General features: G+C 38.4%; 1 protein-coding gene across 2 annotated transcripts in view; it reads right to left on the bottom strand.

Annotated features, from left to right (window-relative positions):
* Window positions 1-8,402: 8,402 nt before the first annotated feature.
* Ccdc186 (coiled-coil domain containing 186) overlaps window positions 8,403-14,009 on the bottom strand; it is a 35,943-nt gene continuing 30,336 nt past the window's right edge. For both annotated transcript variants that reach the window (XM_013017764.1, XM_013017766.1), the window contains exons 14-16: window positions 13,608-13,818; window positions 12,432-12,651; window positions 8,403-11,860 (exon numbers count right to left, since the gene is read on the bottom strand). In XM_013017764.1, the coding sequence (XP_012873218.1) occupies window positions 11,777-11,860; window positions 12,432-12,651; window positions 13,608-13,818 (515 nt within the window). In that variant the 3' untranslated portion in view covers window positions 8,403-11,776. The remainder of the gene's footprint in view (window positions 11,861-12,431; window positions 12,652-13,607; window positions 13,819-14,009) is intronic.

Genomic DNA, 14,009 nt, shown 5'->3' on the forward strand with positions numbered 1-14,009 from the left:
TTTGGGTGAATCAGTCAACCAAAACAGTTAATAAAAATCAATTCTATTGTTGGATCGTTAGCAATCTTTCTGCCAAAGGAACATTTCAGTCTAGACAACAAATTTTCTAAAAGTAGAAAATATATTGAGAAGTTCTATTCAAAACATAATGAGAAGCAGTCCTGAAAGCAACATTGTTTAAATATGCAATACCTAAGTTCTACTTCCTTTAAGTTAAAATGTGGCCAAATATCAAAGGGCAGCCTACTGCCCTACTACTAAAATTAGCAAAGAGGAAAAAGCTGGCAAGAAGTACCTGCAATTTTGTTATATTGCACTAATCCACACGTGGCATATTCTCTCAGTGACCTGTAGGGTAAATTATATCTTGGACTGCACAAAGAAATCTGAACAACCCTGGAAAAATGTGACCAGTGCAGAGATCTATTGTGATACTGTCCATATGTCTCTATTCATTCTCTGTGGCACTGTATAATTTGGTCCTGTAACAACTCTGATAAATAGTGGTTAAGAACACACCGAATAATTTATGACTCATTCACTGATCCAGCAAGCGATGCTGTCCGCTCCTCTGTGTCTGGTGCTACATTAGAGCTGAGGACTTTGGTAAGTAGGAATTTCATGTCATAGCTTAAGAGCATGAAACCTAGAGTCAGATGGCTTGAGTTCAAATTCTGACTGCTTAGTTACTTAGCTATATAGTATATAAAAGCACATTGCTGAACCTTGCTCATAACCATTCATCTTTAAAATCACTTTTGTTTGTAAGAATCCAATAAGCTCATTTTAGTCATCTAAAGCAGTGTCTGATTTATAATTAGTATCTACCCATTTTATCAAAGCGGTGTGTTCACACAGCTGAGAGGAGGGATGTCCCCTGTCTTCGTCAAAAGATTAAGTATGAAATCGATCCTAGTTCATTATTGGGGGTAGGAGGCATTTGTCTGCTGGTGTTGTCACATACAGGGTTTGTTTTTTTAATTTTACTCTCCAAGGCTACAATCAGTAACAATGGAATCAAGTCTCTGAGAGTGGACCAAGATCGTTATTGTACTGTACTTTGCTGTACTTTGCTGGGCTAATAGAAGATGTCCTCAGAATGGTCGAAAGTGTTCTTCTTCTGTGTTATTTCTTCGAGACAGGAAAATTGCTGACCACTGTCACGTCTCTCAACGGATCTCCATCTAACTCATTGGCCCTCTGAGACTTGTCTGCCTTTCTTTAGTTTTCCTCCTGCTCCTTGAAGAATGCTAGGTGACAAGTTGTCAGAAGACCATGGGCAATCTCAGGAGTCTCTCGCTGCTGGCAGAGGTAGTCCCTACCCTCTGCGTGACCCTTTGGATCTGTCTGTAGGCAGGAGCTTTGATTTGCAGGGTCATCACCAGGCAGAGATTGGTGGGTATCAGAAAGATGTTCTGATATTCCACGGTGATCAGGCCATGGTGTCAAGGCCTGAGTCATTTGGTGTCATCTTGTCGGTCACCTCACTCTTTCTGCCCACCCTTGCTCCCCAACTTCAGCTATTGCTTCTTAAATTTATTGTGGGAGACATTAGGCACGGAGTTTGTAATTTCTCAGCATATCTATTATCAACTGAAAACAGCTCAACCTGGATGACAGGTTTTCAACTCAGCTTAGAAGAAAAGAAGTTTTTCTCTTTGGGGACGACGTTCTTTCAGATTTTCTTAAGTTATTGTCCTTGAGCTGAAGTTACAGATTAAACAGACCGTTAGCACACGAGTATGGGTAGGTCCTTCCCGTGTGGGTTTCCATTCTTACAACCTCTCTACCCAGAATGGTTTGTAATGTGTTCCACTCAATCGGACTCTTAACTAGCTTACTTCTGAAATAGGCACATTCAAATGTGCCTATTTCTTGTTGAATATAATAAGGCTTGACAATGGAAAAAGAGATGCCATCTTTTTGTACCATGAACATGATCCAGATGAAGTTCTAGCCTAACAGAACTATTCACTATTTCCTCTACACATCCACGACCCCACTTCTGCAAAAACTGTACTGCATGAGGGAAAAGCTTGGAGAAATCCGCCGCCTGAATTTCCCTCTCATTTTCCTTCTCTGTGTTGTTTCCCCCCACCCTCCACCACCATTCTGAAGCTTCCTCTTCCAGCCACAACTTGGTTCCCTTCCACCTTTCTGCTATCTCAGAGCACCTGGTTTCAAGTAATGCATTAATTCTCATAGTGTCCTGCACATAAATAACAAGGTTTATGAATTTGTGAAATGATAGAAGAAACGATCTTTCAATTTTTCAAAAAGCAACTTCTTGACTTTGTGCTATTTTCAAATTATACAATGTTCATCTTGAACTTCAGTCTGGGTGTAGACAGGAGACTGAATCTGATCATCACAGGATATTCTGTAAGGTACCAGAGGAAGCACACGCTTGGAATGTGTATGGCTGTCCTTGGCCTACTGATGGGCCAAGGAAACAGCAAAAGCAATAGTAGGCCATCCACTGCCTGGGCCAGAGAGCAGATAGACATCATCAGGGATGCGACCTGCACTCTGGCCAGGTCCAGATGCCAGCAGCACAGAGGCCTTCAGAATACTGGGGTCACTTGGGATCTGGCAGAGGTAATCCCTACCTTCTGTGGGATTCTTTGGCTCTGTCTATAGGACAGGTAGGAGCTTTGATTTCCAGGCAGAGGTTGGTAGGTTGCAGAAAGATGTTCTGTGACTCTACTAAAAGTCATCCTATACTCAGGGTTAACCCCATTTCCTAATGGAAAATGTTAGAAGCCTCCTCTTCATCTTGTGAGAAATGCTACAAGGAATTCTCTTCCCACAGAGCAGTCATTTAGAGAACACTACAGCTTCCCTCTTCCTTAATTCAGTTTCAAGAATCCCAGGATTCTGTGGTCAAAAGGCCCAGGGTCATTAGTGCCATTAGAGCCAGCCAATGGGTGAGCTGTGATCTCTCAATTCTTCATTCACTCCTCAATGAAGTGAGAAAAATAAACAGTATTTCCTTGAGCTCAATTGTCATTCAAAACTCTTCTTTCATGGGTCTCTCCCCTCCTTTTGTAATGAGGGTCTGACCAGAACAGTGTACTTCAAATACCAGGCCGCAATAAAGTGAGAAAAATAAATAGTATTTTCTAGAGCTCAGCTGTCAATTTGAAAGTTGACTATTTCAACCTTTTTTACTTGGCATAAAAACATCCTGTCTTTCATGAAATTATAATGATAAGTGTGAAATCTTTACCTAGCGAAAATCAAAGTTAGCAACCTCGGAATTTCATTTTCAAAACTGTACTAATTTGTGGAACTTGACAGTGTGGTTGATAACTAGATGTTTCCTCTTAAAGATTCCTTTATCTCTTATTCAGGTCTAAGGGCCTGTTGGAGTTTTGTTTCTTATTATCCAAGAGCAGACAGAAGAAATCCAGGATGCTGTATATTTGAGACACTCACAGAAGTATATCTAAGCATGGTACTGACACAAATCATTTCATATTTTAAACATGTCTGTAAACTAGGGCAACCACTAAAATGTTTTCAAAACCACATTATGACACTGTACAAAAGAATCCACAAGCAAACAGAAAAATCCGAAAAGGATCGAAAATATCTGCATGTATACATACCTTGCTGAGCATAACAGCCAAATTTTAGTGCAGCAATGAGTCTAAACTCTCTCAGATTATAAATTGAGGTACAATCAGTGTTTGTGCCTTCTCAATTGCTTTTAAAGGAACACAAAGCCTAAGTAAAATACTGACAGTGAAGCTTATTAAATTTAAGAGAATGCCAACTACTGGCTGGGAAGGTGGCTCAGTGGTAGAGTGCACGCATGAGGCCCTGGGTTTAATTCTTCTGCACCAAATAAGCAGAAAAAGCCAGAAGTGGTGCTGTGGGTCAAGTGGTACAGCGCCAGCCTTGAGCTGAGGAGCTGAGGGACAGCACCCAGGTCCAGAGTTCAGGCTCCATGCCAACAAAAAAAAAAAAGAGAGGGAGAGAGATCACGCCAACTACATGCTGCAATACATATATGGAGATGTCAGCTACCTGCCTGTGTTCTTGATTGGCTTGCCTTATTTGCATACTACAAAAGGTCAACTGGAGATGGAATGACACCTAAACTTCTTTACCAAGGGAGACTGCAGGAGGCCATCTCCCTTTGGCTGGAATTAGTATAGATCTTGTTGCCTATTGTATGCTTTTTGTCCCTTTTCTTCCCCACTCCTACAGATGGGTAAAACCACTCATGGTAGGAATACAAAAAACCAGGCCCTGAGGACTGGGTGAGAATATCAAACAATAACTAATTAAAGAGCTCCAGCCATCTGGCTGCCCCCCCTACTGACACTCAGGGCTTTGTAAGAGGTGCTTTCATTCTTCTTGTTTTTACTCTTCCGGATTCAGCTGCTGGCCCCACCAATCCACCTGCAGGAGTGGGATTAGGGTGCAGGTGTCTCTAGGTAGCTATTGGAAAGTCAAATAAAAGTCTAAGACAAGTATGGGATTGTAGCTCTTGTGGGGCGTGTGTGTGTGTGTGTGTGTGTGTGTGTGTGTGTGTGTGTGTGTGTGTGTGTGTGTGTAGGTGCTTAGGGGAGGGTTGCTCCCTTTCAAAGGTTGCTTCCTTTCCAAAGGAATCAAAATTGCCTAGGATCTTTTCAGATATAAATGCATATGCTTTCCGAGCTCTGTTGTCACACATATACAACACATCACAGCATTTTTACTTTGCTATAGAAGTTACGCCTTAAAATAGCAATTTCTATAATGCACATATATGTGAACTCTTCAATGTTTTAAATTCTTTTAAAAAGCAATGTCTTAAGTTGAAGTTCTAATGCTGCCATTTTCAAAGTTTTGTTTCCTGTGCATTATTCTTTTTTTTTTTTTGGTCCAGTCGTGGGGCCTGAACTCTGGGCCTGGGCGCTGTCCCTCAGCTCTTCAGCTCAAGGCTAGCGCTCTACCACTTGAGCCACAGTGCCACTTCCGGCTTTTTTTTTCTGCTTATGTGATGCTTGAGAAATCGAACCCAGGGCCTCAGGCATGCAAGGCAAGTGCTCTACCACTGAGCCACCTTCCCAGCCCTCCTGGGCATTATTCTAATTAAGCCACGCATCTGTTCTGCAAGGTAGGTTTCAGCATCTTAATCTTTCAGATGAGAACACTGAAACTCCAATAGGGAAAAATAACTTGTTTAAAGTGTCACAATAATGGCAAGGCGGTCTTCCAAGTTCAGGTCCAGAGCATTCCACAGCACTTGGTGGCTAGCCTTGGACCAGGCAGGGAAGGGACTCGTCTATCATCCTCAGGGCTTGGAAGCAGGGAAGTTGGACTTTAATGAAGTACAAAGTCTTTAGATCAAGACTGTCAGGAAAACTATCATGTGCTTTATCAACACATCCACATGGAGTTTAACAGTAACATTGGCTGATTTTATTTCCCTTCTTTCACTGAGGAAGACATCATTCAAAAGACAATCAGCTGTGATCAGAGACATCAAGTGTCCAATTAAGAATGGTTCATCACACACTCAGGACCATGCTTTCTTGAAACTGGTTAGTCTTTTTCTCCAACCCATAGGGACAAAAGAATCTAGAGCCGGGTGCCAGAAGGCTCACGCCTGTAATCCTAGCTACTCAGGAGGCTGAGATCTGAGAATTATGGTTCAAAGCCAACCTGGGCAGAAAAGTCCATGAGACTCTCATCTCCAATAAACTACTCAAAAAAATAAAAAATAAAAAGCTGGAAGTGGTGCTGTGGCTCAAGTGGTAGAGTGTTCCCCTTGAGCATAAAGAAGCTCAGGGACAGTGCCCAGACCCAGAGTTCAAGCCCCAGCACCAGAGAAAGAAAAAAAAAAGGAATCTAGGACTTTAATCTACTTGCTAACAGTATTAGAACTTTTGACTGAAGAGGGACAGCAGAAGATAATGAAGAGTACCTCCAATCTGAGTTCAAATCTCAGCTCCATAAATGTCTAGAAATAAGATGGTGGGAAAGTAATTTCAAGCTTTGACTTTCTCTCATAGGGTGGTCTGAGCCTTGCCTCACTAAAAGCAGGTGGTTAAGACGGATTCTCTGTCCCTCTTGATGTTTGTTGTGTTCCTATTACCCAAATGAAAACATTCTTAATACAACAGCAATACAGTGTGTTTTAATTTTTGACCAGAATAGCTCCTAAATACTAGTTTACTTTCAAAGTAAATATAGCATTGGGCAAACTTATCAGACACATAATAGCAACTTTAAGGAGGAACCATGTCCATGTACAGAGCTACTTATGCTGAGAACATGTACCCAGAATTTCCCAGAGTGCTATGTGGTGTATCCAGTAGATAGCTGTCCTAGAGCTGAGAGCCATTGCCCTTCAGACCTCACTTGTATTTGAACTTGACCTTTACCCAATTGCACGCCCTCTCCGCCCTCCATTAGCATCATTTCTGCTTCTCATTTCCAGAGACCATGACTCTGTGCTCTGTATTTGTTATGAGTATCTGAAAACCAAGGTTAATCTAAAGAAAACAATTCAATATGCAAGAATGATTTCCTAAGATGGAGTAGCTTAAATAAAACCTTTCATGAAACTCAAGTTTAAATTACATAGTACATGAAAATACTCTTTAAAAAATATTAGAAAGCCGGGCGCCGGTAGCTCACATCTGTAATCCTAGCTACTCAGGAGGCTGAGATCTGAGGATCACGGTTCAAAGACAGCACAGGCACAAAAGTCTGTGAGACTATCTCCAATAAACCACTCAGAAAATCTGAAGTAGCACTGTGACTCAAGTGATAGAACACTAGCCTTGAGCTGAAGAGCCGAGGGACAGCGCCCAGGCTGAGTTCAAGTCCTACAACAAAAAATAGATAAGTAAAAATAAAAAAATATTAGGGCAGGCTTTTAACTCCTCCACAATAGTATGTTAAAAATAAGTCGTCCCTCCTTCCCTGTCTCACCACACCAGTAACCACTGTGTATCTTTTTACAATCCCTTCTTTAAAATTAAGTGTATATGCATTAATATATACAACTTTGTTAGTGCACTTCTAGTCTGGTTTATAAAAAACTTCTGGCATAAGGAATGCCTACAGAACATTATGTAAGAAATGTATCAATGAGTCTAAAGGCCAATAGCCTACATCTGTATGTTCACAGTATATGAGGAGGTAGGCTAGAAAGAGAGTATTTCCCTAACCTGTCAAGTTGTGGCGGAAGTGAGATTTGTACTGTAACTGTGGGCAGCGTAGGCTCTTTATAAAGCACTAGCAACACTTATATTGCAACTATACAAGTTCATAGCATGAGCCCTTTCAACCAGAGAACACCTTTGTGAGATACTAGTTTTTAAAAGGCACCTGGGAATTCTGCTTCATCTATGCTTTGTCACCCATAGTTTTTTTCTTTCAAGAGTATAAATCATTGGTTAACTGTGAATATGCAAGTACCAGAGCAACTAAAGGGCCGACAATCTTGCTAGGGTGTTCTAGAAAATTCCTACAGCCCCATGACCCTTATTCAGCCACAGAGGGCCCTCCCTGGCTGCCACCCATGGGAGTGGGCACCATTCTGTAACTCAGGGAATCTTTACTGCAAAAAGCCAGATGTGGATAGAGTTCAATGGAGTGGCCTTCCCATGTCCTGACTTCAGGCCACACTGACCATCTATCTATTCAGGACTCACACTTAACAGGAAAGTGCTATGAAGCCCCTGTTTGTAATTAAATTTAGATGTATAACTTGTACTGAGTTCAAGTATTCTCTCCTGCTGTAGGGCCTTAAATAGCAAGCCACAGCTAGCATCTTTTTCCACTCTTGACCCCTGTCCCTATGAATGTCTTTCTCTTAGAAAGAGATCCACAGACTCTTGGAAATGCAGACTATTAAGGATGCGAGGAAAATATTCTCTACTCTGATAATTTTGCCTGTACTCCATGAGCCTTGATTTGAGGATTCTTTGCAAAAATGAACCCTGTCAAGGAATGTGGCATAATTCAAGTGTACTAGTGTTAAGAGCAATAGAAAATAACACCTTGTGATGTGAAATAACCATCATTTTCGTTAACTTGATGAAATGGTATTGTAGCAGAGTGAATTAGTTCTTTGATATTAGAACCAGACAATGTAAGTACCATCGTTTTATGGAAAATCTGAATGCATTTCTGGGTTGTCATTCAATAAGAAAATTCCACATCCCTTTGCGCATACAAAATACAACTTAAAAATGCAACCTGGTATCAACTTAAATCTCCTTATTACTGTCATGATCACTAATTACTTACTAATCATGATGTCACTTAACATGGAAAACAAAAAGTCTTGTTTAAAAAAGAAATGCAAGCAATTTCAAGCAGTCTTTGTGCGTAGTCTATCTGTTCAGCAAGTAGTTCTTGTAAACAATAAGATGCCATAAAAATACAAGTTGGTAGACAGGCATTACCTATTTAATAAGATATTATATACACAGAATCTTCTTGAAAAGAATCATTTTATACAGAAACATATTTACAAAATGAACAGGGTAATCAAAAATTATCTATACAATGCACACAAATATGTACTCTGGAAGATAAACGTTTTCATGATCACAGTCAAAATGGAGAAACATATGCATTTTAAAAATAATTCCACTCCAGGGAAAATATGTTCTAGTATGCAATTCCATTTTTCATTTATTTCCCCCTAATTTGTGTTTGGACATTTTTTTCATTATATATCATGTTTAGCCTGGAAAATTTTCTGGCTTCTGGCGCCACCAACTGGTATGAAAAATTAACAATCTTAGTGTCAATGGTTACTGAAAAAGAGGCTACTTTAATAAAGCATGAATGACAACATAACTTATACAACCACGTTCAGCAGAGTGTTTACAGTATTAATGACTTGAATTTTTCTTCTACTGGTAAATTTTGGTCTAAATAAATGCATGTAAAAAATCTCCAGAAAATATACTGCAAAACATTTGGAAACATAATGACATGATTCATCTATATGAGTATCAAATAGGCATCAATAATTTACTACATTGTAAAAACCTAGTATCACTTTATGGTCTTCAGAATTGTTTCCTTTCTTTCAGAATAAACATTAAGCAATGACAGGAGTTGGGAGATGTGTGGAAGCACTTGTCTACCTCAGCATGGACTCAAGTTTCCAGCTTCATGCCAGGCTGAAGTTTCTGGGCCACCTACTAGTCTAAATAGATAAACACCGGGAAGAAGGGCTGGCAGAAGCCAGTGGCCCAAAGATCTGCTCTTCTTGCCTCCGGCTATTTTCATTATACTACAAATCCGGGGACAAAAAGAACCCTGTCTGGTCTGTTCGTCAACATAACCACACTACCTCTTTGGTGCCTGGAAATGTAAGTTTTTCATTTTGCTTAAGTGAATAAATGTGTTTATTAAATGAATAGCCTACATGAATAAATGGTTATGAAGACAGAAAACAAAACCACCCCCCAAAAACTACCATCAAAAGTTTAAACTCCTTCAAGTCCACCATTTTTCAATCCCTGAAACTGCTTTACCAGACTTTTTGAAATTCAAACCTAGGAAGGATATATATACAAATGAAATTTCTCGCTTAAAGATTCCGAAATATTAACAAAATCCACCTTCAGTGTGCACAACAAGGAACATAAAGAAACAACTTTTCCCACAAGTCTACTTCTAGACATCCATTCCTCTCACTGTATATGTAATATGGTTAACAGGTAGAGGTTACTCAAAACTTCACATCTGGAGCTGATTTTTTATACACGCACATTCTTTTTACATTGTTCTGCTCTGTCCTAAATCCAAATGGATCCAGTGGATACTGAAGTCCAACATTAAAGCCCTTCCTTCAGAACCTTTTCACAGTGTAAGATTTATTGGGGGGGGGCATGGAGGGAGGAAATATATGATCAAATTTTGGTATTCAATAATTTTCTTCTAACATTGTTTTACCATTAAATGACTCCAAGGAGACGGTGGCTTAAATATACTGGAATGCTCCATTTTGTCAGTAATAAGGAACATATATTTTTTCAACTATATAGACAATTATTTGATTTCCATGGTAAGTTTTCTGCCTTGGAGAAAAACAAAATCCAATGTAGTTTTTGAATCTGTATCACTAGAAAAATCTAGTTAGGTGTCTATGCTAAGTAGACCTTTGGAGTGTTAACAGTACATCTAGGAACAAATGGGAAAATAAATTATATTTTATTGCACTTTCCCTCTTGATTTTTAAATTTGATAAATTATTGTTCAAGAAGCAAGATATATTAAGACTAATACTTTTTTACACTTATTTAAAAACACCTATGAATACAGACTTTCACTATGAAGTTAAAAAACATGAGTCTAGGTAACATACAGCAATATTGAGAAAAATAAGATTACATTTAATCCTCTAATATTTAGTAAATTATATTTTTAAACTGCTAAATTGATTTAAAAACTAAAAACATATTAAAAGGACATTGCCACTATAAGTCCACACAATTATTTCAAGGCTCTTAACCCATCATCCCAAAAGTCATTTAAGGGGAAAAGGATAACAAAATCCAAAACAAAAATGAACTTGCTGGAGAGCCAAAGCTTTACATAAATGATTTGAAAATAATGCAGTATGAAATCAGAATAAGAAATGATAAGAGGTACCAAAGAAAATCACTAACAGAAATATCAGTACTATACTTTAAATAAATATTGTAAAAAAGAAATCCAACGAGATACAAAGTTTGGCTAAAAATTCCTTTGTCACAGAGATGTTATTTTGGTTCATATAAATAAGCTGATGTAGCCCATTTGGAAGAAGAGTGTGGCAGCTCACTGTGACTGGCGTAACGGAGGTGTCACAGAGGAGAAATGGGCTTAGAGGCAAGGGCCATCCAGGACGGGTACGATTCTTTGTATAAATACAGTGTCAGTAAAACTGTAGTACCCAGTTCTAAAGAAATATTTCTTTCTGTTCCAATCCATTCCACACTGCAGAATGTAACTAAAAAAGTTCAACTACTAAACTCGAACAATCCAAATCGAAAAAAAAACAAAAACAAAAACAAAAAACCGTGCCTAAGACAGACAAAGAGACCCGACAGAGACATTGTAAAATGGCTGATCACTGGGAGTTACTAATAGCTGCTTTCCTACTTTTACTTTTCATTAAAGCAAAAACAGAAAGACTGAAGCACTCAAATGCATCCCTACAGCAGGGTCTCAAAACATGATTTTTTTTTCTCCTTCAGATGGGGTCTCAGTATGTTGCACAATCCTGTCTTGAACTCCAGGGATCCTCCTGCCTCAGCCTCCCAAGTAGCTGGGAATACAGGTGCATACCACCACACCCAGGCAAAACAGAAAAAAAAATATTTCTTTAGTTTTCTTGGTGTTGGAGATAATGAATTGGTCAATGATTAATCCTATACATCTCTTCATGCATAATTTTGAAAAGTTCAGTTATTTGTGACATAATGTACTTTAATGGGAAGAACTATATATAAAGGGTTTTTTGTTTCTTTGTTTTAAAGCCCTTATAGTAATGTTCAGCATTTCATGATTCTGGGCAAATCAAAGTGTTCAGATTCGGTGACGGGTGGGTGAACTGCACCATATAAAAACAGATTTCATCAAAGCTTACGTATTTACAGCATACACAGCAAGGCACCCATGTGTTAAAGGGTACTCTTTTATACAGATGAAGCAAAACAAATTTGTGACTGGATGACACACAAAGCAGGGAAAGTTTCCAGCAACACTGCTGAGTGGCACCTGCTGCTGTGTGGCTCTTGTCTGAGTGCTGAGCAAGAGCTTTGAATTAGGTTTTCTTCATCTTCTGTTCTAATTCATGCTGGTGTTTAATAAGACGTTCAATTTCTGTTCCAAGTGTTTGTAGATTTTCCTTTAGCAGTTGGGGGAGGGGAAGAGAAAACAGAAGTACTAAGTATAGTAAATAGATTAAGTTTGAATTGTTTTTGCCTAATATTTTGAAACGGAAGGAGTGAAGATTATCCTAAAAGCTGACATTAGACATATAGATGTATTAGTGAAGTTATATTTAATTTTTGTACTGTAGCTACAGCAATTTTTAGCACATATGATTATGTGCTAGATTTTTCAATTATTGTTAAATTCATTTCTAACTATCAAAACCCATATGCAGCAAGAATAGAATACCTAGACAAGAGCTGCAAAACAGGAAATATAGACAAAAATACATTTAAGATGCCACTGTATTAAAATTTTGTTTCAGTAATTAACTATTATTGTATGTCAAAGGCCATCCACTATGAAGTAAACAATTCATCTTAGTGTTTAACTAGGCTGATTTAGTTTAAAATTGGACTTTTTGAAAGAAAAAAAAAGCGTACTAAAATCTTATCACTAGGTAAACTGCTAGAAAAGAGGAGCACTATGTGAGAAGCACATTTTGCCAGGTTTGCTAAAGGCAGGGGAATGAGAAACACAAATACCTTCAAAGTAATATTTTTTAGTAATGTATCCTCCAAAACAGCCTGTAACTTTCGGTTGATTTCCAAAGAGAGCTCCAGTGTTAAGCCACTGTCAGCAGGGTGGGATGTGTATAAAGATGCCATGATGCCTCCACGTCTACTCAAGTGCGCTTTGTTAAAGTCAGATGCTTCGGAAGAAAGTGCGCCTGATTCTTCTCGTAAAATGTAACTCTGAATTATTCTGCAAAACAAATCATACTATCAATTGTGTACTTGCAGAATAACAACAAAGGGGTTTGCAAAAATTAATGATGCACTAAAACTGATAAGCATAAACACCTACCAGGCTAATAACCTATGTTAGGAAATAATTTTCCTTATTGGATAGTTCTTTAGTTACATCATTGTTGTTCTAATGTGGTATTTAGATCATCCATAGAAAAATACTGCTTTTCTATTTATTTATGTCCAAATACTTTATGGAAATTACTGTATTACTCTAATTTCTGTTAATATTTTTTGCTATCCTATTATTTAACTTAGAACTCTGTATTTTGCTTTCTTTCAAGTCATAAGCAAACTCCTGTAAGACTAGAATTATTTTAAAGTAAACATTTAAAAGGCTTAGGGAAAGACTTGCAATATGAAAACAATCAATGCATCTTATTTAAATGAGTACGGTGTGAAGAGTTTGGCACGGAAAGCTCTGTAGTCAGAGTTAGGTTTGGATCTCCAGCCCTAGCCCTAAAAAGTGTGGTAATCTTGTCGAATAGGGAAAAACTGCAAGTCATTGTTGAAAATAAAAAGCTAAGCAAACTAAAGTTATTTAATATGTTAAAAAAATTAACATCTACTAAACTCTCTATCACTGAAAGGAAGACCTCCCTAAACCTACATAATAATAGGTGATGAAAAAAGGGTGTGAACTGAATTATTACACAAATGATAAAGCCAGGTGTGAAGGCTTGTGCCTTTAGATGCAGCTACTTGGAAGTGAAGGTGGGAGGACTATTTAAGCTCAGGAGTTCAAGACCAGCCTGGGCAATATTTAGACAAGACCCTATCTCAAAAGAAAAAAAAAACACAACAACTCACAAACCACACACACACACACACACACTTGAAAGGTAAGTTAATTAATCTTTGAAACCATATTAGTATTATAAATATATTTTATACTACCATAATAACACATACTTTGTTTTTTTCCTAATTTCTTCTACCAACTGCTTGATATGGTCTTCCATAAATTCTATCTTTTCATTTTTCCGAGCATGTGCTTTCTGCAGCCTAACTATCCTCTCAATCAACATAGCCTTGTCCACTTCGGGAAAGTTATCCACAGTTACTGATGACCCAGAATTTTCTGGAGATCGATCTTCGGCGCTGCTGCGAGCATTTAGGGACCCTGAAGACAAAAACAATCACTTAGTACTCAGGGTCATCTCTAGTAAGTTTCAAATATTCATTCTGACTGGAAGGGGGAGTGACAATAAAGAAACTGTTAAAAAAGGGAGAAAAAGGGAGGAAGAGGAGGATACAAGACAGAGAGTACAGAATACAGTGAAAAGCCTGGAGCCAGCCAATGGGTTCAAATCC

This window comes from Dipodomys ordii, unplaced genomic scaffold (genome assembly GCF_000151885.1).
Source record: "Dipodomys ordii isolate 6190 unplaced genomic scaffold, Dord_2.0 Scaffold36, whole genome shotgun sequence".
NCBI lineage: Eukaryota > Metazoa > Chordata > Mammalia > Rodentia > Heteromyidae > Dipodomys > Dipodomys ordii.